This window comes from Nycticebus coucang, chromosome X (assembly GCF_027406575.1).
Source record: "Nycticebus coucang isolate mNycCou1 chromosome X, mNycCou1.pri, whole genome shotgun sequence".
In the NCBI taxonomy this organism is placed as follows: Eukaryota; Metazoa; Chordata; class Mammalia; order Primates; family Lorisidae; genus Nycticebus; species Nycticebus coucang.
In genome coordinates, this window is record NC_069804.1 from 63092361 (window position 1) to 63116196 (window position 23836).

General features: G+C 41.5%; 1 protein-coding gene across 4 annotated transcripts in view; it reads right to left on the reverse strand.

Moving 5' to 3' along the window:
* Positions 1 to 674: 674 nt before the first annotated feature.
* The window catches only part of PFKFB1 (6-phosphofructo-2-kinase/fructose-2,6-biphosphatase 1), a 74141-nt gene continuing 50979 nt past the window's right edge, over positions 675 to 23836 (reverse strand). For 3 of the 4 annotated variants that reach the window (XM_053579894.1, XM_053579893.1, XM_053579895.1), the window contains 7 exons: positions 22518 to 22725; positions 20233 to 20379; positions 15472 to 15576; positions 5359 to 5488; positions 2644 to 2706; positions 1557 to 1621; positions 675 to 1212 (listed from right to left, as the gene is read on the reverse strand). In XM_053579894.1, coding sequence (XP_053435869.1) covers positions 1153 to 1212; positions 1557 to 1621; positions 2644 to 2706; positions 5359 to 5488; positions 15472 to 15576; positions 20233 to 20379; positions 22518 to 22725 — 778 coding nt within the window. In that variant the 3' untranslated portion in view covers positions 675 to 1152. Of the gene's footprint in view, positions 1213 to 1556; positions 1750 to 2643; positions 2707 to 5358; positions 5489 to 15471; positions 15577 to 20232; positions 20380 to 22517; positions 22726 to 23836 lie in introns of all 4 variants that reach the window. The other variant, XR_008377601.1, reaches the window with a different exon arrangement.

The window sequence follows — 23836 nt, forward strand, 5'->3', positions numbered from 1 at the left end:
AACACAGAAAATAAGTAAGTGAGGTGTTGGTTATTTTGACAAGTTTGATGTAAGCTTTCCACATTGTGTATCAAATTAGCACACTGTACCCCATAAATGCATTAATGTACACAGTTATGATTTCATAAAAATTAAAGAAATACTACATTCCTATCTATGATGTTCAGGCATGCTGCTAGGGAATCTGTAGATGACACTTTGGTGGGGATGGGTAGTGATCAGGCAGTGGGATATTTGCATTTAGGAAGTCAGACCAGGGAGATGATGCTAATGTTCATGGAGTGGGTGGCTTAAAGGGAGATTATCACTGGAGTTGAGTGGGTCAGGAGTCAGGGACAGCAGGGTGTTTGTCGGGTCATTCACATAGACTGTGAATCACTCAGGATGGCAGCAAGAGTTATGGAAGAGAGGAGCACTTGGCCCAATTGCCAGATTGCTCTCTGGTTGTGAAGATGAGATGTCATGCCCCTGGCCATCCTGCCCACCACCAAGGAACAAGGCCCAAAGACACTCACAATCTCCTCCATCTTTGGAGGTGCTACCCCAGAACTTTTCCCTCCATGAAGTCTTCACCCATCCCAAACACCAACAGCAGCACAGCTTGGTCAGAATCAGAATCAGGATCTTGAAAGCACTGTGAAAAACCTCACCACGACCTCTTACACTTTCTGTAGGTAGTCTTTATTGACCAGAAAATGTGAACAAACTCTGTAATCTAAAACTATTGACGTGCATGTTTTTTCCTTACAGCAACTCATTCCTTACATGTAGACTCAAAATTTTTAGTATTTGGGTTACTGGTTGAGCAGAAGCCATAAAAAAAGTCATAATAATTAGAATGTCATCTAATTGTATATTGTTTACTTTTATTGTAAATAATAGTGAACAGTGGTCAATAGTTTTATATTCCTTAAAAAAAAAAAAAAAAAGAAAATGTGAAATTAAGGAAGACTTCATCCAGAGCTAGACAGTTCATTGGTTTGTGGCCAGAAATTGAGACTTGTTTTAGAGCTGCTGAGGACTTCTTCACTAGAAACAGGGCTATACCAGTGAGGCCAGGCCAGAGTCTTCTCAGGATAGAAGAGCAAGGATAGTAGTTCCTAAGCATGTAAGGCAATGAGGCCACAAGCAGTTTAACTTCTTACAAAAATCTCAATAATGGGCAGGGACAGTGTCCAGGGCTTCCTCAGGTTCGCGGGTGATGTCCACATTCTGAAAAAAGAGTACAGGATCAATAGGAATACAGCAGTGTAGAGCCCCAGCCTCTCCCTACCTCCTGTCCTCACTGCCAGGTTCCCTTCTCAGTCAGCACTGTATCTTGACACTCTACTAAGGCAGCATGAGGGAATCTCAGCCTGAAGCCCTTCTGACAGGAGTCGCTCTGGTGCTGCCTCAGATCTGGGCTGTGGGTTCTCTATTTCTGGAGTCTTGTTAGTTCACATGTTGGTGCAAAATACCCAGGCTCTGTAAGGTTGGGGCAGCCTTTCTGTGTGGGAGATATGGTTTTGCTATGTGCTGTGTCCACAGCTATCTTAGCCCACAGAGCCCCCACTTACCTCAGGCTTCTCCCGATGCGTGTTCACAGCCTCCACATTCAGGTAGATGGGCTCCACTTTGCAGCCTCAGAAAAGATCAATTGATCATTTGTCTACCAGCCCTCATGGTAAGCACAGGTCTTACATGAAGTTTTGTTTCCCCCACCATGAGCAACTAGTCCCAGCCTTCTAATGTTCACAGATTGAGACTTCCCTGTAGAGAGGGGATTTAGACAGCTATGAGATATGTGAGGAAGATATCAGGCCTGAGAGGTAGCCTCTGGGAATCCTCCCTGCTATGCTCCAAATAGTCTTAGTTATCTGAGCTTTGGTTGCCCATTCGTATTTCATAAGTAGGGATGGAGATGAGAGGAGGTATCTGTGGCCTCCCCCCAGATCTTGTGGTTTGAGAGATCTACATAACAGATCTGCTGATCCTCCAAGTTCTGTTAGGTGCTGAAGAGGTGGAAGAGTCCTGGGGCTATGCCCAACAAAGTTTATTTAGAGGACAATGTGATTACAGGTAACACCAGGGGCGTGGAAAGTCACAAGATAGTTTTAGGGGACCTGAAAAAAGGAGGAAGGTGCATTATTGGGGTCTGGTGCTGGAAAGGAGGCCCAATGCCTATGGAAGCTCCCTTAGCTCCATCCCTGTGGACTACACCTTACTCCAGGCTTTAGTAGGGCATTCTCCCCTGTTTATAACCCCATATAGGTGCAATTAGGTCTCTTCCTTGCTCATGAACCTTTCATAGATGACTAGTGTTGCGAGAGAGTCTAAACTTATCAGGGTAGGCTTTGAGCTCTTTCTTCAATATGGGCCCAGCCTACAGTTTTCCTCTGGTCCCCTTTTAGGAGTCCCCCTGTGTAGCTTAGTGCTGTATGTTTACTACTCTGGCAGAAAAGAGAAAGTTGGAGCCAGGCCCTGGATTTAGAAGTCACCCTACTCTTTCCCTGTTATTCTACTACCACTAGTCCTACCTCCACCAGGACATCCATCCATCCACTCAGGGAATCTCCCCTAGGACTATGCTGGAAAAATGGTAGGCACTGGGGGCATGCTCACATCCCCATGTGCCTTTCCTTGGATCACCTTGGGGACACTCACCATGAGCGACAGGAGTGAGTTTGAGCACTGTGTGCAGAGGGCACTTGAGATAGGGAAGGTCATCTGGAAAAGAGTGGGAAGCAACCCTCAGAGATATGCAGTTGGCCAGGCTACCACCTTTCAGAACTTTGAGCTTGCTAGACTGCCCCTGGTACCTCCCCGTGCCAGACTGGGCCTCACCAGGGGCCCATTACCCAACCATGCAGATACAATGCTGAGAGTAGGCAGGGCAGGGAAAAGGATAGCAGGTAGGCTGGCCTGGAAGGGAGGAAGGAGCACTTGTGGGAAGGGGAAAAGGCTGTGGGCCCTGCAGGAGGGCCTCCCAGAGTTAGCCATCTCCTCACTCTGAGGAAGAAGAGGACACAAAGTCTAGCTTTTGCCTGCCCCAGCCTGGAGACTTTTGTGCAGACTCCTACAACAAAGTCCCACTCTTCATGTCATCAAGTGTTCTGTGAGTCCCTGCTATGCACCATAGTCTGTGGTGCAGGTGAGTAGGGCTCCAAGACTCCTCCTCAGTGCAGCCTGCTCTCCCCCTCTCTTCCTACACTTGCAATGGACAAGCATCCATGCAGTCACTTCTTTGCAGTTACTGATAAGGTGCGTTAATTTGTTCTGAACGTTCATGTACAGTTCCTTGTTTTGGCCTCTGTTTCCATTTATCAGGCAAGCCTGAGAGGAGGGGATGATAGGCCTTTGTGAAGAAAGTGAGGCTCTGAGAGGGCAGTCACTGGCCAAAGTCATGCTTCCAGGAAGGGACAGAGCAGGGACTCAAACCCAGGACTCTCTTGACTCTCTGAGGCCAAGATGTATACTCTGCAACCCTACTATTGCCCACCCCTGCCATAGGAGACTTGCTATGTCCTGAGGTGCCACAGCCACCTGCAGGCACTCTCACACTTCTACCCACCTACACATACCTCTCCTCATATCCCCTCACTTAGCAAAATCCCTTCATGGAGCAGGATCACCAACCCCTCTTCCCGCCGGCAGCTTTCCTGACCTTGAAGCTCATCCTAGGCCTTTGACACATGCCACCCCCCCTAGAAGCAGCTCCTGAGACATCAGGCTGGGCGTGGCAGTGGACATCCATCCTGCTCTCCCTCATCTTTGTCTTCATTGTTGTCAGGCCCTAGGCCAAGGGCATTCTTGGTCCTATCTCACTGCATCCTCTATGATCCTCTGATGTTATGCATCCCTTCTTTCTACCCATGAGGAAACAGATACAGAGAAGTAAAGCCACTTACTTCAGGTCTCTGACCCAACTCTGCCACTGCCTCAACTAGTGACCATGGCTCAGACACTTTTTTCCTTCAGCCTTCAGTGTCCTCATCTCATAGGACAGGACTGGACTAGATATACTCTGAGAGTGCTCTATCCTTAAGGCTAATGGGTCTGAATTTCCAGTCACATCATCTCTCTGGGCCTTGTTCTATCATTTACCTAGGGGTAAGAACATTTGTCCACCTTTCCCTCTCCTACTCAGCTACTGGGATAATTGTGGGCAGCTGGTGTAACCTGTGCATGAAAGCAAGTAAGAAGAAGATAAAGCAGGAGGTGTCCAAGTCCCCCATGTATTCCGTTAATATTTAAGAGGGGTAGGCCTCTGGCATGCACCTGTGATCAATTCCTATCCCTGACACTCTGAGCCTTACCACCTTGAGCAAGTCACCTCACTTCACTCCATTACTTCATCTGGGTAATGGGAGTTATAAAGTATGCTTCACAGTCTCAAAAGTTTGCCCCCAAAAGCAGAGATGTGAGCATACAGAAATCTAGCAGTGCAAGGACCTCTACATCACACATCCCATCACCTATTTTCAGTGAGGAGATTGAGGACTAGCAAAGGAAATGACTCCTCTCATATCAAATTCTCAAGTACTCTTTCTGATTCTGGACAACTCCGTATTACAAGTGTTCTTTATTTTGAAACTGGAATTGTAGAAAAAAAAATCCAAGACTGAAGGACATTGTAGGGATCAAGTATTATTTTGTATTGTACTTAGATACCCTCAAAATATCCTCGAAATGCTAACACTTTAGCATCAACATTAGAAATGGACTCTCACACCTGAAGGTGATATAACAGTCTCTTGCGAGGACTCTGCCCTTATTTGGAATTCAGTTTCTGTAGTCAGTATATAGGTAATCTGCAAATGCAATATCTAAGACATTTTAAAAACTAAATTACCATTTGAGAACAATTGAAAGTGCAAGTACCATTATCTTGGGGAAATCATCCTGATAACAAAAATAGAAACCCATAATCAGGATCAGAGGACGACGTGAAAAGCCCCACTGTCACCTGAGGGCAGCATGCATCAGAAAAATACTGGCTCAGCTTTTTCAGGTTGAGGAAGAATGTTAATGTTGGCTTTGAAAATGATAGCTCAGAATAATACTAATACTAACAATAGCATCTAAGACTTAGATAGCCCATGTAATGTATCATGAACTGTTCTAAGCCCTTTACATATGTTACCTATTTAAACTTCATAATTTGTATCCCCATTTTACAGATTAGGAAAGTGAAGCCATAGAGATAACTGAATTTGTCAAAGATAGTACAACTAGTATGTGACAGAGAAAGAATCTGAACCCAGGCATCCTTATTTTAGATAGTTTGCTATTAAGCACTAAAATATAAATCCTCAATTGCTGGTATCAGAATATTAATAATTTTAGTTCCCCACACCAGAAACAGAGAGAGGGTAGTACCTGAACTTTTATCCAGAAAGTAGGCCAGGAGGCACCGCATGACAGCCTGGTGGCAGATCACCAGTACATTCTCCTGCCGTTCTAGCTCCATTATAACTGGTTCCAGACGCTGAACTAGATCCTCATAGGACTAAAAGTGAGAGAGATACTTGGGTAAGACAGGGAGATGAGGCAAACTTTCTAGAGCAGAAAAATCTAAACTAGGAATCAGAAAAACTTGGTTCTGATACCAGTTTAGATGTTGACCCAGCAGTGTGACCTTAGGCAACTCATTTCCCCTTCTTAGGATCTCTGTTTCTCATCTGCTAAATGAGGATAATCAATATAGTGGACTAAATAATAATAATAACATCCCCCCACTACAAAATGTCTTCCTAATTGAACACTGCTGACCTTTCAAAAAAAAAGTAAGAGAAATTCTATGAATGTAGGGTTTCAAAATGGATAAAACTTTAAAAGAAAGAGTGATAAGTGAGCATAGAAGCCACAGCTGTACTGGAGACATTTGCCAATCACAGTAACCAAGAGGCTTGAGTTTAAAAATAAACCTTACAGAAACAGGAAACTAGGGGTTAGGTATGCGGAAGGTGAGGCATTGGTACTGAAATTCTCACATAAACCTGAGATTCTCAAAAGGCAAATCTCTACATCCTAGCTAAAAGCATAAACTGATAAAAGACCACTCACAGGCAAAGGAAACCAGAAAATATATCTGTCTTCCCTTGGCTCTTAGTGGGAAAAAGGAGAAAAAGCCTCCTGTGAGAATTTATTTATTTATTTATTTTTTATTAAGTCATTTGTACATAGATCATAAATACATTTATGCCATTATGGGATTCAATGTGTTGATTATTTGTACAAATTGGAGTACTTACATCCTAGTAATCAAAATAGCTTTCACCTCATTTACCCAATTACAGCATTAAGACATTTGTGTTCTATACCTGATAGATCCAACTTGTACTTGCAATGTGCTCCATAGGTGTGGTCTCCCTATTAACCCTCCTTCTATCAACCCACACCCCTCTCCTCTCTCCCTCCCCTTAAGAATTTATACTAGCCTTCCCTCAGTCGGGTTAAGGAAGGTTGGTGATTCAGAATTACATTACCTATGTAGTATAGAAAATGTTATGCTGAAAATTAATCCACACCTAAAATCATACCCAATGAGTACATGCACACTATCTTGGTGGTGGACACACTTATAAATCTGGCTCAAATTGTGCAAAAGAAATTCAAATAGACAAAATATCTGTACCCATATAATATTCTGAAATAAAAAAAGGAAATATCTAGACATGTTAGAGTGAAATGCAAAAGCAACAATATAGTATGAAGACTGGAAAAGTAAAGGCTAGAGATAAAAGAAATAGCAACTAGACTAACAGATTTATTAGCCACAGTAGAAGCCAGAAGACAGTACGGGGTAATATCTTCAAAATGCTGGCGAAAACAACTGACAACTTGAGTTTTCTCCAGCCAAATTATCACTAGGATTGAGAAATTGCCCCTCTGCCTAACAAGACATTGTTAGTTTAGGAAGGGAGACAAGATGGCGGACTGAAGCCAGCTTTCCACAGAGGCACCCGTCCAGAAGGAGAGTTAAGGGACAAAAATTTAGTAAGTAACCTGGTGGATTTGAGCTGCACCAAGAGAGAAGGTTGAAGAATGCACATCAACACCCCTGAGGCGAGCTGCGACCACAAGGATGCAAACAAAAGCAAAACAGCTCGTTCTGGATGTCCTGAAGCCACACCCCCTGTCTCCCTGGGCAACCAGAGGAGGCCACCCGTGAATAAAGAATTTGCCTGACACTGCTCACAAACACCGGAAGCTTCCAGGACAGGGCCAACTCAGAGAGGTAATCAGACACAAACCTCCAGCAGCAAAGACGTTTGAACTCAGAACAGCCTGTCTTCTGCAGGCAATTTTAGCAAAAACAGAGACATCATCCTGCAAAGTTGTCTGTTCCGTTCTGTTAGCAACATCAATCAGGGGCGGGGCTAAGCCTGACTGAACACCCCCCAAACCTGCATCAAGCACCAAAGATGTCAGGCCTCACCTCCTCCTGCTAGACAGCGGCAGACTGCAGAGGTCTGGCAGATTTCCTTGCAATTCAGGCAGGTGCAAACCCCTGGAGTATCTGTTCAATACAGGCAACTGGGTCAGCCATCTGCAGAGATACCAGTGACTGGGTTCGAAAGAGGAGCAAAGTGGGGAAGGAGACATCAACCTTCCCAGATTGATCTATTTGCTAGGTGGCTCTTCCTGACTCCATGCAGCACTGGAGTAAGCCATATCAGAGTAGTCACCAGACCCCTGTGATCCAGTTCCCAGAGACCTCTTGAACTCTCCCACCCGAGACAGGTGCCGATTGAGACAATTGATTTGGACCTTTTGAACTGAACCAATAGACTGAGGACTTCTCAGGCAATGCCCTGGGTGTGCGGTTGTAGGAAGGTTTGATTTTCCTTTCCCAATTGATGCCAGAGGTGGGCGGGCCGGGTGACTTAATTGCTGATTTTTCCACACAGCTGAGACTTCAACCCAGAGTAAATGTTACACTAGTGTTGAACAGAAACCAGCTAAAAACAAGACAGAACCACTTAGCCCCACCACACAAGACAGGGCCCCAGTTCCTCAGGCCACAATACTGTATGGGCCCTCGATATAGCCCCAGGGGAAAAATCAAAGGGAGTAAAATAACCATGGGGAGGAATCAGCGGAAAAGCTCTGGTAACATGAATAACCAGAATAGATCAACCCCACCAAGAAAAGATACGGCAGATGTAATTGAAGATCTCATTCATAAACAACTGGCTGAGATGTCAGAAATCTAATTCAGAATTTGGATTGCAGACAAGATTAATAAAATGGAATTAGGAATTCGAGGAGAAATTCAAAAGTTGTCTCAAGAATTTAATGAATTTAAAGACAAAACCACCAAAGACTTAGACATACTGAAGCAAGAATTTGCAGCCCTCAAAGATATGAACAGTAGAATCCCTCAGTAACAGAATGGAGCAATCAGAAGAAAGGATTTCTGACATTGAAGATAAAGCCTTTGAACGCTCCCAAACTCTCAAAGAGGAAGAGAAATGGAGAGCAAAACGGATCATTCTCTCAGAGAATTCTGGGATAATTAGAAGAAGATCAATATACAAATAATTGGAATTTCTGAAAATGATGAAGTGGCCTCAATGGGCACAGAGGCCCTTCTACATGAAATTATGAAAGAGAAATTTCCAGACATGCCTAGAGATTCTGAAATTCAGATAGCAGACAGCTTCAGAACCCGAGCACGATTCAACCCCAATAAGTCATCCCCCAAGCATATCATAATTAGCTTCACTAAAGTTAATATGAAGGAGAAGATTCTCAAAGCGGCCGGGCAAAAGAAAACCATTACGTACGAAGGGAAGAATATTAGAATGACTACAGATCTCTCTGCTGAAACTTTTAAAGCCAGAAGAGGGTGGTCATCGACTTTTAATCTCCTAGAGCAAAATAACTTTCAACCCAGGATCTTGTATCCAGCTAAACTGAGTTTCATTTATGATGGAGAAATTAAAAACTTCAATGACATTCATATGTTGAAAAAATTTGCCATAAGTAAACCAGCTCATCAGGATATTCTCAGACCTATCTTCCACAATGACCAACCCAATCCTATACCACAAAAGTAAACTCACTCAGAAACTTCAGATCAAACTCCAACTTCCACACTGGTGAAAGGATTAAAAATATCCACTGGACCTTTGAAAAACTCGATACCGCAAATTCCACCAGACTTATCAATATTCTCCATTAATGTGAATGGCTGAAACTGTCCTCTAAAGAGGCATAGGTTAGCTGACTGGATACAAAAACTCAGGCCAGATATTTGGTGCACACAAGAGTCACATCTTAACTTAAAAGACAAATGCAGACTCAGGGTGAAAGGATGGTCATCCATATTTCAGGCAAATGGTAATCAGAAAAAAGCAGGTGTGGCAATTTTATTTGCAGATACAATAGGCTTTAAACCAACAAAAGTAAGGAAGGACAAGAATGGTCACTTCATATTTGTTAAGGGTAATACTCAATATGATGAGATCTCAATTATTAATATCTATGCACCCAACCAGAATGCACTTCAATTTATAAGAGAAACTCTAACTGACATGAGCAACTTGATTTCCAACAGCTCCATAATAGTCAGAGATTTCAACACTCCTTTGGCAGTGTTGGATCGATCCTCCAACAAGAAGCTGAGCAAAGAAATTTTAGATTTAAACCTAACCATCCAATATTTAGATTTAGCAGACATCTACAGAACATTTCATCCCAAAAAACTGAGTACACATACTTCTCATCAGCCTATGGAACTTACTCCAAAATCGACCTGATCTTAGGTCACAAGTCTAACCTCAGTAAATTTAAAGGAATAGAAATTATTCTTTGCATCTTCTCAGACCACCATGGAATAAAACTTGAGCTGAGTAACAACAGGAATCTGCATACTCATACAAAAACATGGAAGTTAAATAACCTTATGCTGAATGATAGCTGGATCAGAGATGAGATTAAGAAAGAAATAGCCAATTTTTTGGAACAAAATGACAGTGAAGACACGAACTATCAGAACCTCAGGGACACCGCAAAGGCAGTTCTAAGAGGGAAATTTATAGCACTGCAAGCCTTCCTCGAGAGAATGGAAAAGAGAAGAAGTTAACTACTTCATCGGACATCTCAAGCAACTGGAAAAGGAAGAACATTCCAACCCTAAACCCAGTAGAAGAAAAGAAATGATCAAAATTAGAGCAGAATTAAATGAAATTGAAAACAAAAGAATAATACAACAGATCAATAAATCAAAAAGCTGTTTTTTTTTAAAGGTCAATAAAATAGATAAACCTCTGGCCAACCTAATCAGAAAAAAGAAGAGTAAAATCTCTAATCTCCTCAATCAGAAAAGACAAAGACGAAATAACAACAGACTCCTCAGAAATCCAAAAAATCTTTAATGAATATTATAAGAAACTTTATTCTCAGAAATATGAAAATCTGAAGGAAATTTACCAATACTTGGAAGCACGTCAACTTCCAAGACTTCGTCAGAATCAAGTGGAAATACTGAAGAGGCCCATATCAAGTTTGGAAATAGCATCAACCATACAAAACCTCCCTACAAAGAAAAGCCTGGGACCAGATGGTTTCACATCAGAATTCTACCAAACCTCTAAAGAGGAATTAGTACCTATATTACTCAACCTGTTCCAAAAGGTAGAAAAAGAAGGAAGACTACCCAACACGTTCTATGAAGCAAACATCACCCTGATCCCCCAACCAGGAAAAGACCCAACAAGAAAAGAAAATTATAGACCGATATCACTAATGAATATAGATGCAAAAATATTCAACAAGATCCTAACAAACAGAATCCAGCAACACATCAAACAAATTATACATCATGACCAAGTCGGTTTTATCCCAGGATCTCAAGGCTGGTTCGATATACATAAATCGATAAATGTAATTCAGCACATACACAAATTAAAAAACAAAGACCATATGATTCTCTCAATCAATGCAGAAAAAGCTTTTGATAATATCCAGCATCCCTTTATGATCAGAACACTTAAGAAAATTGGTATAGAAGGGACATTTCTTAAACTGATAGAGGCCATCTACAGCAAACTCACAGCCAATATCATATTGAATGGAGTTAAATTGGAATCATTTCCACTCAGATCAGGAACCAGACAAGGCTGCCCATTGTCTGCATTGCTTTTTAACATTGTAATGGAAGTTTTAGCCACGGCAATTAGGGAAGAAAAGGCGAACAAGGGTACCCAGATAGGGTCAGAAGAGATCAAACTTTTGCTCTTCACAGATGATATGATTGTGTATATGGAAAACACTAGGGATTCTACTACAAAACTCCTAGAAGTGATCAAGGAATACAGCAGTGTCTCAGGTTACAAAATCAACATTCATAAATTGGTAGCCTTTATATACACCAACAATAGTCAAGTTGAAAAAGCAGTTAAGGACTCTATCCCATTCACAGTAGTGCCGAAGAAGATGAAATATTTGGGAATTTATTTAACAAAGTACGTGAAAGATCTCCATAAAGAGAACTATGAAACTCTAAGAAAAGAAATAGCTGAAAATGTCAACAAATGGAAAAACATACCATGCTCATGGCTGGGAACAATCAACATTGTTAAAATGTCCATACTACCCAAAGCAATATATTATTTCAATGCAATCCCTATTAAAGCTCCACTGTCATACTTTAAAGATCTTGAAAAAACAATACTTCGTTTTATATGGAATCAGAAAAAACCTCGAATAGCCTAGACATTACTGAGAAATAAAAACAAAACAGGAGGAATCACGCTACCAGACCTCAGACTTTACTACAAATCGATAGTGATCAAAACAGCATGGTATTGGCACAAAAACAGAGAAGTAGATGTCTGGAACAGAATAGAGAACCAGAGATGAATCCAGCTACTTACTGTTATGTAATCTTTGACAAGCCAATTAAAAACATTCAGTGGGGAAAAGATTCCCTATTTAACAAATGGTGCTGGGTGAACTGGCTGGCAACCTGCAGTAGACTGAAATTGGACCCACACCTTTCATCATTAACTAAGATAGACTCTCATTGGATTAAAGATTTAAACTTAAGATATGAAACTATAAAAATACTAGAGGAGATGTAGGGAAAACCCTTGAAGGAATCGGTCTGGGCGAGTATTTTATGAGTAGGACCTCTGGGGCAATTGAAGCAGCTTCAAAAATACACTACTGGGACTTGATCAAACTAAAAGCTTCTGCACAGCCAAGAACACAGTAAGTAAGGTAAGCAAATAGCCCTCAGAATGGGAGAAGATATTTGCAGGTTTTATCTCCAACAAAGGTTTAATAACCAGATCCACAGAGAACTCAAACGCATTAGCAAGAAAGAAACAAGGGATCCCATCGCAGGCTGGGCTAGGGATTTGAAGAGAAAGTTCTCTGAAGAAGACAGGCGCATGGCCTTCAGACATATGAAAAAATGCTCATCATCTTTAATCATCAGAGAAATGCAAATCAAAACTATTTTGAGATATCATCTAACTCCACTGAGACTAGCTTATATCACAAAATCTCAAGACCAGAGATGTTGCTGTGGATGTGTAGAAAAGGGAACACTTCTGCACTGCTGGTGGGAATGCAAATTAATACATTCCTTTTGGAAAGATATATGGAGAACATTTAGAGATCTAAAAATAGATCTGCCATTCAATCCTGTAATTTCTCTGCTGGGCATATACCCAGAAGACCAAAAATCACCTCATAACAAAGATATTTGTACCAGAATGTTTATTGCAGCCCTATTCATAATTGCTAAGTCATGGAAAAAGCCCAAGTGCTCATCGATTCACAAATAGATTAATAAATTGTGGTATATGTACACCATGGAATATTATGCAGCCTTAAGGAAAGATGGAGACTTTACCTCTTTCATGTTTACATGGATGGAGCTGGAACATATTCTTCTTAGTAAAGTATCTCAAGAACGGAAGAAGAAGTACCCAATGTACTCAGCCCTACTATGAAACTAATTTGGGGCTTTCACATGAAAGCTATACCCCAGTTACAACCTAAGTATAGGGGGAAGGGGGAAAGGGAGGGGTGGAAGGGGGATTTTGGGTAGAGGGAGGGGGATTGGTGGGATTGCACCTTTGGTGCATCTCACAGGGATATATGTGAAAATTGGTAAATGTGGAATGTAAATATCTTGGCACAGTAACTGAGAAAATGCCAGAAGGCTATGTTAACCATTGTGATGAAAATGTGCCAAACGGTCTATGAAGCTAGTGTATGATACCCAATGATCATATCAATGTACACAGGTATGATTTAATAAAAAAAAAAGACATTGTTAGTTTAAAAAGGGGTAAGGGATACCCTTTCTTAATAGTTTTGAAATGTACCATTACATTATGCATATTAGATATTGTCTTATCACAACAAATAAATACGCAAGGTGGGGCAGTGTCTGTGGCTCAAAGGAGTAGGGTACCGGCCCCGTATGCCAGAGGTGGCCGTTTCAAACCCAGCCCCGGCCAAAAACTAAAAAAAAAAAAAAAAAAGAAGTAAGCAAGGTGATGGATGTGTTAATCAGTTTGATTTTGATGTAAGTATTTCACATTGTATATCAAATCAGTACACTGTACCCCACAAATGCATCAATGTACACAGTTATGATTTAATAAAGAAAAAAGGGGGTAAGTTTACTATCAATAGATCCTCCCTAGCAAAATTTCCAAAGGTGGATGAAAAATGAACTCAGAAGGAAGATGTGTGATGCAAGGAGCAAAAGTGATCAAAAGGATTGGTAAACATGCAGTTAAATATAAATAAGCATTGTATTATAATAATAATAACAACAGTAACAATTCATTTGGGAATTAAGACCAAGATTGACCTAAAACGCAAAACAATCAACATGTAAATTAGGAGAAGATGTGACAAGAGTATTAAAGTTCTCTTGTTTAGGGGGAAGGTGGAGATACTAATTTTAGATTTTGTTAATTATACATATTAAAATGTTAAGAGACAACCAAGTTGGTTGCATTACATATAATACATAAAAAATAATCACTGTGAATGATTTTGAAATGCAGTATTTTGACCTTATATCTTGAGTGGGGTATCTGCAAGAATAAAAGGAATCATAAAAAGTTTTTGAAATGTTAAGGCTAAATTCCAAATGAATGAAAACAGGTTACATAACTTAAATGTGTATGTAAAAATTCTATCAATCATTAAGAAGGCAAGAACAAAATAAAAACTAAGCATAGAGAGCTCAAGACAAAAGAAATAAACTACAAAACAGAAATAATAATAAAGGTACCAAACTTACTATTCAAAAAACATTTTTAGTTTGGAGTAAAAACAACAGAATCCAACAATATAAGTTGTTTATAAGACACACAAAACAAAAATATACAAGGAAGTTCAAATAACTGAATAAATAGAAGTGAATAAGGCAAACAGTCACCGGAAGCAATCTTCTTAATATTAATATTAAATAAAATATACTATTTGGCATAATGGATATTGGAAACTAAGAAAAGTGGAGTCTGGGAGTAAGGGATCAAAGATCATTTTTTTTTGATCCCTTAGTATACAATGTACGCTATTCTTGTGATAGGTACACTAAATACCATGTCTTCACCATTATAGAATTCATCTATGCGGCAAAGCACTTGTAACTCCTAAATCTATTGAAATAAAAAGTAAAGTACACTTTTGGACAAAAGAAGATTATCAGGAGAATAGAAGTCTGGTCACTATGTAATAATAAAGTGTACAATTGACTGAAAAGATATAAATGTTTTAAATTTGTATGCCTCTTAAAATAGCCTCAAAATACATAAAGCAAATGAGGACAAATAAAGATGAATTTTATAATGTCATTTCTGAGGAATGTGAAAAGTGAAAGTTACATGTGAAAGTGCTATGTAACTGAACAGAGTATCCATTGTTTTATCTTCCCAGATGTCCTACTTTTCTGAAAAATGTTCCCAGGAATTTATATCAGAAGTAGAGTATGACTAATAAATGCTCTAAAATGTGAAACTGGCTAAGTGGTGGCTGTACTAAAAGCAATCACCATTCATCTCACATGGGGATAGGGAAATGACAGTCTGGTTTATGTGGTGGCAAAGAATTTGGTTAATTAGCCATTGTCCCTTTAGACGATGCCAATTCTCCAGAGAGGTTGGAACTTTAGGCAAGATAGCAACACAATGTCAGGAAAATAGATTGTGTTTAACAATGTCAAATGTCTTTAGAGAGAGGATACCAGAGACGAGTCTAGGGTAAAGTGGATTCTATTGAAATCAGAGAGTATAAAGAAGCAAACAAATGTACATAACTTTTCAAAAAGAGGGGTCTTTTGTTTATAGCCAAGAATCTGAACAAAGGGTCAGAAAATTGTGATTTTTGTAGGATGGCAGCTACTTCAAATTATGTTTTCTAAAGCTTCCTAGGCAATTGTAGTATCCTTGCAATTGGAATGGAAATACTTGGGAGGAGTCCTAGACATCAGGCCACCCCTCCAAACCTTACCTCTCCTTTAGGGTATCGGTAGCGATATTTATCTTGGTCTCGCAGTGCAAATTCTTCAGGGTAGTGTTCTTGTATTTCTTCATAGGTCATCTCTTCACAGACGCCCTGAAAAAAAGTATTTGGGTGTGGTGCATTTAACAAGAGTACATATCAAATCTACTAAGTGTAGAGTATAAATGTCTTAACACAATAATTAAGAAAGTGTTGTGATTGCAATTGCCATGGCAATCTTCTTCATAAAGTCTTTCCCCAGCCCAATATCTTCCAGTGTTTTTCCTATGCTTTCTTTGAGGATTTTTAGTGTTTCATGCCTTAAATTTAAGTCCTTTATCCATCTTGAATCAATGGGACTTCATTAAACTGAAAAGCTTCTGTACAGCTAAGGAAACAACAATCAAAGCAAAGAGACAACCTACACAATGGGAAAGGGTATTTGCATATTTTGAATCAGACAAAAGCTTGATAACTAGGATCAATAGAGAACTCAAATTAATCCACATGAAAAAAGCCAAAATGAAACTAAATAATGGCTTTCATAGGAAAGCTATAACCCAGTTATAACCTAAGAATATGGGGAAGGGGGAGAGGGAGGGGAGGGAAGGGGGAGGTTGGGCAGAGGGAGGGTGATTGGTGGGATTACACCTGAGGTGCATCTTACAAGGGTACATGTGAAACTTACTGAATGCAGAATATGACTGTCTTAACACAATAACTAAGAAAATGCCAGGAATGCTATGTTAATCAGTGTGATGAAAATGTGTCGAACTGCTTATAAAACCAGTGCATGATGCCCCATGATCGCATTAATGTACACAGCTATGATCTAATACTAATAAAAATAAATAAATAAAAAAGCCAACAATCCCATATATCAATGGGCAAGAGACATGAATAGAACCTTCTCTAAAGAAGACAGACGAATGGCTAACAAACATGAAAAAATGTTCATCATCCCTATATATTAGAGAAATGAAAATCAAAACCACCCTGAGATACCATCTAACCCCAGTGAGAATGGCCCACATCACAATATCTCAAAACTGCAGATGCTGGCATGGATGTGGAGAGAAGGGAACACTTTTACACTGCTGGTGGGACTGCAAACTAGTACAACCCTTTTGGAAGGAAGTGTGGAGAAACCTCAAAGCACTCAAGCTAGACCTCCCATTTGATCCTGCAATCCCATTACTGGGCATCTACCCAGAAGGAAAAAAATCCTTTTATCATAAGGACACTTGCACTAGACTGTTTATTGCAGCTCAATTTACAATTGCCAAAATGTGGAAACAGCCTAAATGCCCACCAACCCAGGAATGGATTAACAAGCTGTGGTATGTATATACCATGGAATACTATTCAGCCATTAAAAAAAAATGGAGACTTTACATCCTTCATATTAACCTGGATGGAAGTGGAACACATTATTCTTAGTAAAACATCACAAGAATGGAGAAGCATGAATCCTATGTACTCAATTTTGATATGGGGACAATTAATGACAATTAAGGTCATGGTGGGGGTGGGGGAAGGGGAGAGCAGAGACAGAAAGAAGGAGGGAGGGGTTGGGAAGGGAAAAGCAGAGCGAGGGAAGGAGGGAGGGGGCACCTTTTGGGGGCAAGACACGATTGCAAGAGGGACTTTACCTAACAAATGCAATCAGCGTAACCTGGCTTATTGTAACTTCAATGAATCCCCAAAAATTAAAAAAAAAAAAAGTAAGTGTGGTGACGGCTATGTTAACCAGTTTGATGTAAGTATTGCAAATTGTATATAAAACCAGCACATTGTACCCCATAAATGCAGTAATATACACAGCTATGATTTAATTTTAAAAAAGTATTTGGGAGCAAAAGTATTCACACAGTGAAATCCACACAGCCTTTGTCATAATTCTGAGACCAATGATTCTGGAAAAGTAGCTCTGGGGTGGGCATGTTGTCTGTGAGTGTGTGTGTATTACACGATATATGTGGCTATGTGGATATGAGAGTGAATGGATATGAATAGGTGGGTGTGTTCAGGCTGAGTGTATAGTGTTTTTCTATGATTGTCCCAGTAGGTTTGTAGGTGTATACCTTACATCTAAGTATTATGTTTACGCCTGCAGGTATGATTGCTAAGAGAGGGTCCATGTGCATGTATGAGCAGTGTATGGTGGGTGTCTGTGACTGCATAGGCTAGTGCATGTGAGTGGGTACATATATAGTAGGTTATTTCATTTTATAGCATTTCCCATCCATCCGACCCAGACCTCTACTTTGGGACCTGTGGCATATAAAGGAAGAGGTATCCACAGACATCTCACTGAAGAAAAATTAATACATTCCTAACCATTCCAGAGTGAGTTCTCTTCATCCAAAGAAGGAACCGAGGACTCAGAGAATGAGTTCCTCAGGAGGTTATGAGAGATTCAAAATCTACTTAGCAATCCCCACAGGTAGGTGGCTGGTGGTGGCAGTGGGAAGTGATGCTGGGTTTCTAAGGTTTCCTTTTTGAGTGTGTAGATTTTAATTAAACCAACTTGTGGTGGCGGTGGGGGGAAGGTGCAGCAGGCTGTAGTTGATGTCTTTTGGACCCAACTACTAGGCTTCTCTCAGGGATGAGGAACAGAACTCCCACCCCAAACCACAGCTTTGCAGTGTCAAACTTCTCCAATGACACTGATCATGAAAGAACGTGCAACCTATTGGTTACACAAGGTCCTTCCACATTGGTTTCAACTTTCTATTCTGAGAAATGCTAGAAGTGGAAATGGCCACTGACTCCTTATTGACTTTAGGCAAATGGCCTAATCACTCTGAGTTTTATTTTCCTTACCTGCAAAATGAGGAAAATTACAACTACCTCATATAAGTGTTTTGAATATTATAAATGAATTATGTCAAACATACTAGTACGGGATGTACATGGAACATTTTAAAGGCTCAGTCAGTGGAATTAAGTATTATTATTAATCATATACAATAAACCAGAAACTTAGGCATCATTCTAAATTCTTGCTTCTTCCATATCCCCCTTGAGACAATTCCTGAGATTCTACTTCCTAAATCTCTCTCAAATCTCTTTCTTTTTCCTCTCTCTCAAATATCTTCCTCTTTTTTCTCTCTTTGTCTCCAGTGCTACAACTTTACCAATTTCATATGCACACAATATCCTGATTATGCTGCTCTCTCTGCTTGGAATACCATTTCTGATCTTTTCTACCTGGTTCACTGCTACTTGACCTTCAGTCTTCAGCTAGTCTTTACTTCCTCCAGACAGATTCTGTCTGACTTTTATGCACCCATAATCTTACTTATCAGAGCCTGTATCATACACACAGTTTTATATTTCTGTTTATTCCTCTGTCTACCTTATTTAGCCTAAAAACTCAGTGGAGATAGGAACCAATCAGATCAATCTCTGTCTCTTGCACCACTACAAAACCTAAAATAAGCAGATGTTCAATAAATGTTTACACCAGATGTGGGCCAGAAATAAATAGCACTAAACTTTTAAGATGAAGAATTTACATATTTATTTGCAAATATTTTATAGCGAATGTGTGTGATATGTAGAACAATGCTGCATAGCTTTTTTCTAAATGTGTATCTCAGTCATCTGTATTTATGTACATATGTGTAAATGTACACACACATCTGTCTATAGAATATATCTAACAAGAAAGCAAGTTAACCTACCCACATGCAAGTTATCTACACCTTTGATGAGGCTTTTATGTTGACATCCAACCACTGAAACCTGTAGACTGCTGCCCAGTGCCAATGTACCTACAGTACAGGTAGACAATGAAGAGGAAACAGCTTCTTTCACAAAGAGCTTACAGAAAAACCTGATGCTAAATGGAAATTGCGATCACTGGGGTTGAACCCTTTACTCCTCCCTCTCCTCACCCTTTACAGCAAGTTCAGTATCAAGTCCTATTGATTACCAACTTTGAAAAATTCCCCAAGTCTTTCTTCTTCATCTTTAACGCCACTACTCTGGTCCAACATGCCCTCACCTCTTGCCAGACTAATGCAGCCATCTCCTTACTAATCTCCATGCTCATTCTTGCTCTCTTCCCATTGAGTCTCTACACATGCCCAGGGTGGACTTTTGTTAAATAATGTGAATCATGTTCAGACCAATCCTCCTTGCTTAGACCCCATGAATGGATTCCCTCTGTTTTTAAGACAGCATATAAATCTCTCAACATGGACTATCCAGGCCCCATGGCCAGGATTCCTTTCCAGCTTCATTTCCCCTTTTTCCAGACCTCATTATCACCACCCCAGCTTCTCTGCTATTCTTTCTTTTAGTTCCCTGAATATGTCATGCTCTCTTCTAATCTCTGGGCCTTTGCACAGCTGTTCTCTGTCCTTGAACTAAATTTTACAATCTGCTTCTCTCACGTCTTGCTTCCTCCAGGAAGCTTTTCTTACAAATCCCTCCCCCACCAAGTCTGATTAGGAGCACCTCACATTCTCACCCCCCAGAATCCCTTAACTTTCCCTCTCATAACGCTTTGTCCCACTGAGATGTCCTGTTTACTGATTGCTTCATAAAGACAGAGACTGTGTCTCTTTTGGCCTTCACTGATCTCCAAGACACATGGGTCTGACACATACATGGTTGTAATGTATGTTTATTAAATGTTTATTTAATAATGTTTGTTAAATTAATTAGCTTCCTCATTGGAATTGGAATAGGGGCAACTCAGGGGATAAGGCCATATTGAAGCCCCTCCCACTGCCATGATATTCACCCCCTACATCTCACCGCATCAATTTCGTTCAGGGCCTTCCACTGTTCATAGGGGACACCCAGAGCCTCAGCTGTCTGGATGGTTCTCTTCATGTGGCTGGTCCAGACCTTCAGGGAGCTGATGCCTTGAGACTGAATGAAGTTGGCCAGGGCATAGGCATACTAGGGTGTTGGGTGCAGAGGAGGAGAAGAAGGAAAAAGGAAAGGTGAGAATGGACAGGGTAGCCATAGTAACAAGCTCAGATCTGCCACAAATGGAATGGTTATGAATAAGCAAGAGTAGACAGTTTAAATGTTCCTAATTTACAAAAAGCCATACTCTTTTCCTTGTGATCAAGAGTGAGGTGAATAGAAAAGCATGTGTGTGCATGTGTGTGTGTTCATGAATGCTTGCTCGCTGAATCCCCTACTCAGTTATTTATTTATTCTAACAGACCCGCCTCTAACATTTGTGGAACCTAGGACAACGTTTAAATGGATGAACTATATCCACAGTCTGCCTCCCTTCTCATTCCATTTCTGCCTCCCTTCTCATTCCATTTCTGGCTCCATACTGTACTTTTAGGTGCCTTGAGTACATATTTGCAGATAATCCAATCACATGACTGAGTCCTGTCCACACCCCACCTCTACTAAGCCCTATGCTTCACAAGTAGCAAGTCCTTGGCTACCCTTTGGCCTAAGTGTGAACACTCTTGTTGCCAGCCCTCAGGGGAGCAGATGCTCGTCTAGGCTCATGTAGGCACTGAAAACAGACTCTTGGGAACAATGGCAAAGAGTGTGGTACCCAAAGTGTGATTGGGCGGTGGAAGTATGGGATTTGGGAGACATTTCCATTTCTCTTTGACACTGTAAATGCCTATTGCTTGAGAAGGGTTCCTAGTACGCAGGTTCTAAAGGCATTCACACATGCATTGAGTGTGTGTAGCCCTGTGCTGGGTGCTGGGGTGTTCTTGTTCTCAGGAGATGGCCAGTGCAGCGAGAGAATGATGGCAGCACTGAAGGGAACCACAAAGGGATGCAGGAGCCCAGAAGAGCTTCTTCTGTGTACAGGTAGGTGTGTTATATTAATCATGGATGCTGTGTATTAGGAATATCCATCTATATCTAGATGTATACATAGAGCTATAGCCATGTTATACATAACACTTACTCACAGATACGAGTCAGCAGGCAGTGTGCTCAGGTGTTAGGTTCCCTTGAATGGGATGTAGGAGATGTGGGTCTAACTCCCCAAATCCCTCACACAGTCCCCGTGTGCCCTGGGAAACATCCCTGCCCCGTCTGGCCTCATTGCCTGTAAGAGCCAGAGAAGAGCACTGGCTCACCTCACCGGCTGTCTGTGAGTGCCACTTTATATAGTAGGGGGGGCACCAGTGCTACACAAGTAAGAGTGATGGTAATGGGGGTGACAGTTGATGGGAAGTGACTTGTAAACTAAGCTGGTGCACTGTACCCACAAGTGCAAAGGTTGGGGCAGTTGTGTGCTTGTGCACCACAAAGGTGCTCCCTGTGGAAATGGCCATGTGTCTGACGAGGTGGGCAGGATGGAGTGTTCCAACTGAGACACCCCTGCTGCAGGTGCCTGTAATGCTGTGCAGAGGGGTGGGAGAAGGGGAGTCAGATGCCAGAGTCTATCTCAAGGGGAGGCTGTCCATCTGGAGGTAAGAAAGGGAGCCTTGAGAACCACATCTTCTGGGGCCATACCTAGCCTAGGATACTTCATGCCTCTCCAGTGGAGAGTTGAGGCACAGGTAGTGGCTGTCAGTACCAGCTATGAGCTTTGGGGTCATTCTCTGTTACTCTTTGGGCCTCAGCTACCTCATTCATAAATGGGTGATGCAATGCTGACCCCAAGGAGCTCATGTGAAGATTAAATGAGCCTGCATGTGTGAAAGCAGATCACAGCATGACTTCACATAGGTGTCCAATAAATGGCAATAATGTCAATACATGTCCCTTCACTACTTTTCTCACTTGTCCTTTGACTACTTTTCTCACTTGTGCCACTCCAGGTGGTCCTCCCAGCAGGAACAACAACCATGTTAAAAAGTCCTGGTGTAGGGCCAAATGCTGGGCAATGCATCCCTTTGCTTAGCTAGCACTCAGCTCATGCAGGATGGTGTACTCAGCTCATGCAGGATGGTGTGCTCAACTGGGGAGAAGAGACTCATGCCAGGAGAGTCAGAGGGCCTGACCTGGGTCCTCTATCTCAGGACCCAGTCAGTGACCAATCCCCTGACCCCCACTCACCTGGCCATTTTGGCCAACCCCTCTGGGTGCATGGGGGCCCTTCCCACCTGCTTGCCCCGAGCTGAGAGGCCAGAATCGCCTCCGATGCGGCCTCTGAGGTTGAGCTCACTCTCGCCGTGCCGGCATAGGTAGATGGAGCGGGGTGTGACGTGGATGTTCATGAGGTAGTAGACTGTACGGCTTTGGATATGGTCCTGTACTCGGTTCACCAAGTAGCGTGTTCCCACGTCGAAGATCTTAATGTAGGACAGGTGGCTGGGCCAGAGCCAAGTAGGAACAAGGGTTCAGGAGCTGATGATGGTGGAGTTGACCCAAGAGAAAGCTCCAACCACACACTCTGCTTTGAAGCCTACTCCACAACCCAGCTCTCACCTAATGTGATGCCATGCCTTGCCTTGTTCTCAGTATCTGCCCTATAGACTTGTTTCCTGACCATACCAAGGTTCTCAATGCTTGCTACCATCTCCCCTGTCTTCTTTCTTCAGCCTCAGCTTGAGCCAGGCTGTCTTTTCACCTTCACTCATCACACTATACTATAGGCAGCTGGGGTTCTCTCCTCTTTAGTTCACACCACTCTTAACTCAGAGATAAGGAGTAATCCTCTGTATCCCTGGCTGTCTCCAACATCTCACTGGTAGCTTTTGACTTATCTATTTCCCCTAACTTTCTGATCCTGAGCCAAGCTCTCCCCTTTTGTTCTTGGAGCTATGTATTATACTTTACACTCTACAATAAACTACCAGATAGTGTCTGTGCACAAATGTGTTTTAGTATGTGTGTCTCTCTCCCCACTCAGAAAACAGATTGGGCTGTGTTCTTTCCCTGTTTTCCATGCTGTCAACAAACATCCCTTCCTCTGTTTTAGGCATTGCGCTTGGTGTGGGGACCCAGTGTTTGCCATTTGGGAACTCTTTGGGTGGTCAGGAATATACATATGTGGAAACACATAATAGATGTTCAACATTCATTCCATAGTTAGTCCCTCTGTACTGTGCCAAGTACTTGGACATGAGAATATGAAGTTCACAATACCATGGGGGAACTTGTGGTCCCTGGTACAAATTCCTTTTTGTTTCCTCAATTCTATTCTCTGTCATGAACTAATAATTATAACCTCTTCAACTATCTGTCTTTGGTGAAGCCAAGAGATGGAGAAGAAACATTGATTAATCAGATCAGAACTGTGAAGCATGACTCCTGAGACTTCTGATGTACCAGGAATTAGTTCTTTAATTGTTGGTTTGAAGAGTATTCAGAGAGATTCTTGGGAAGAGGTGTGAGAGGCTGGGCCAATGAGGTGACACCAGCAACCCTGGTTGGTAACAAAAACAAGTAAGTGAAAAAAAGCTGCACTAACCTAAGGCAG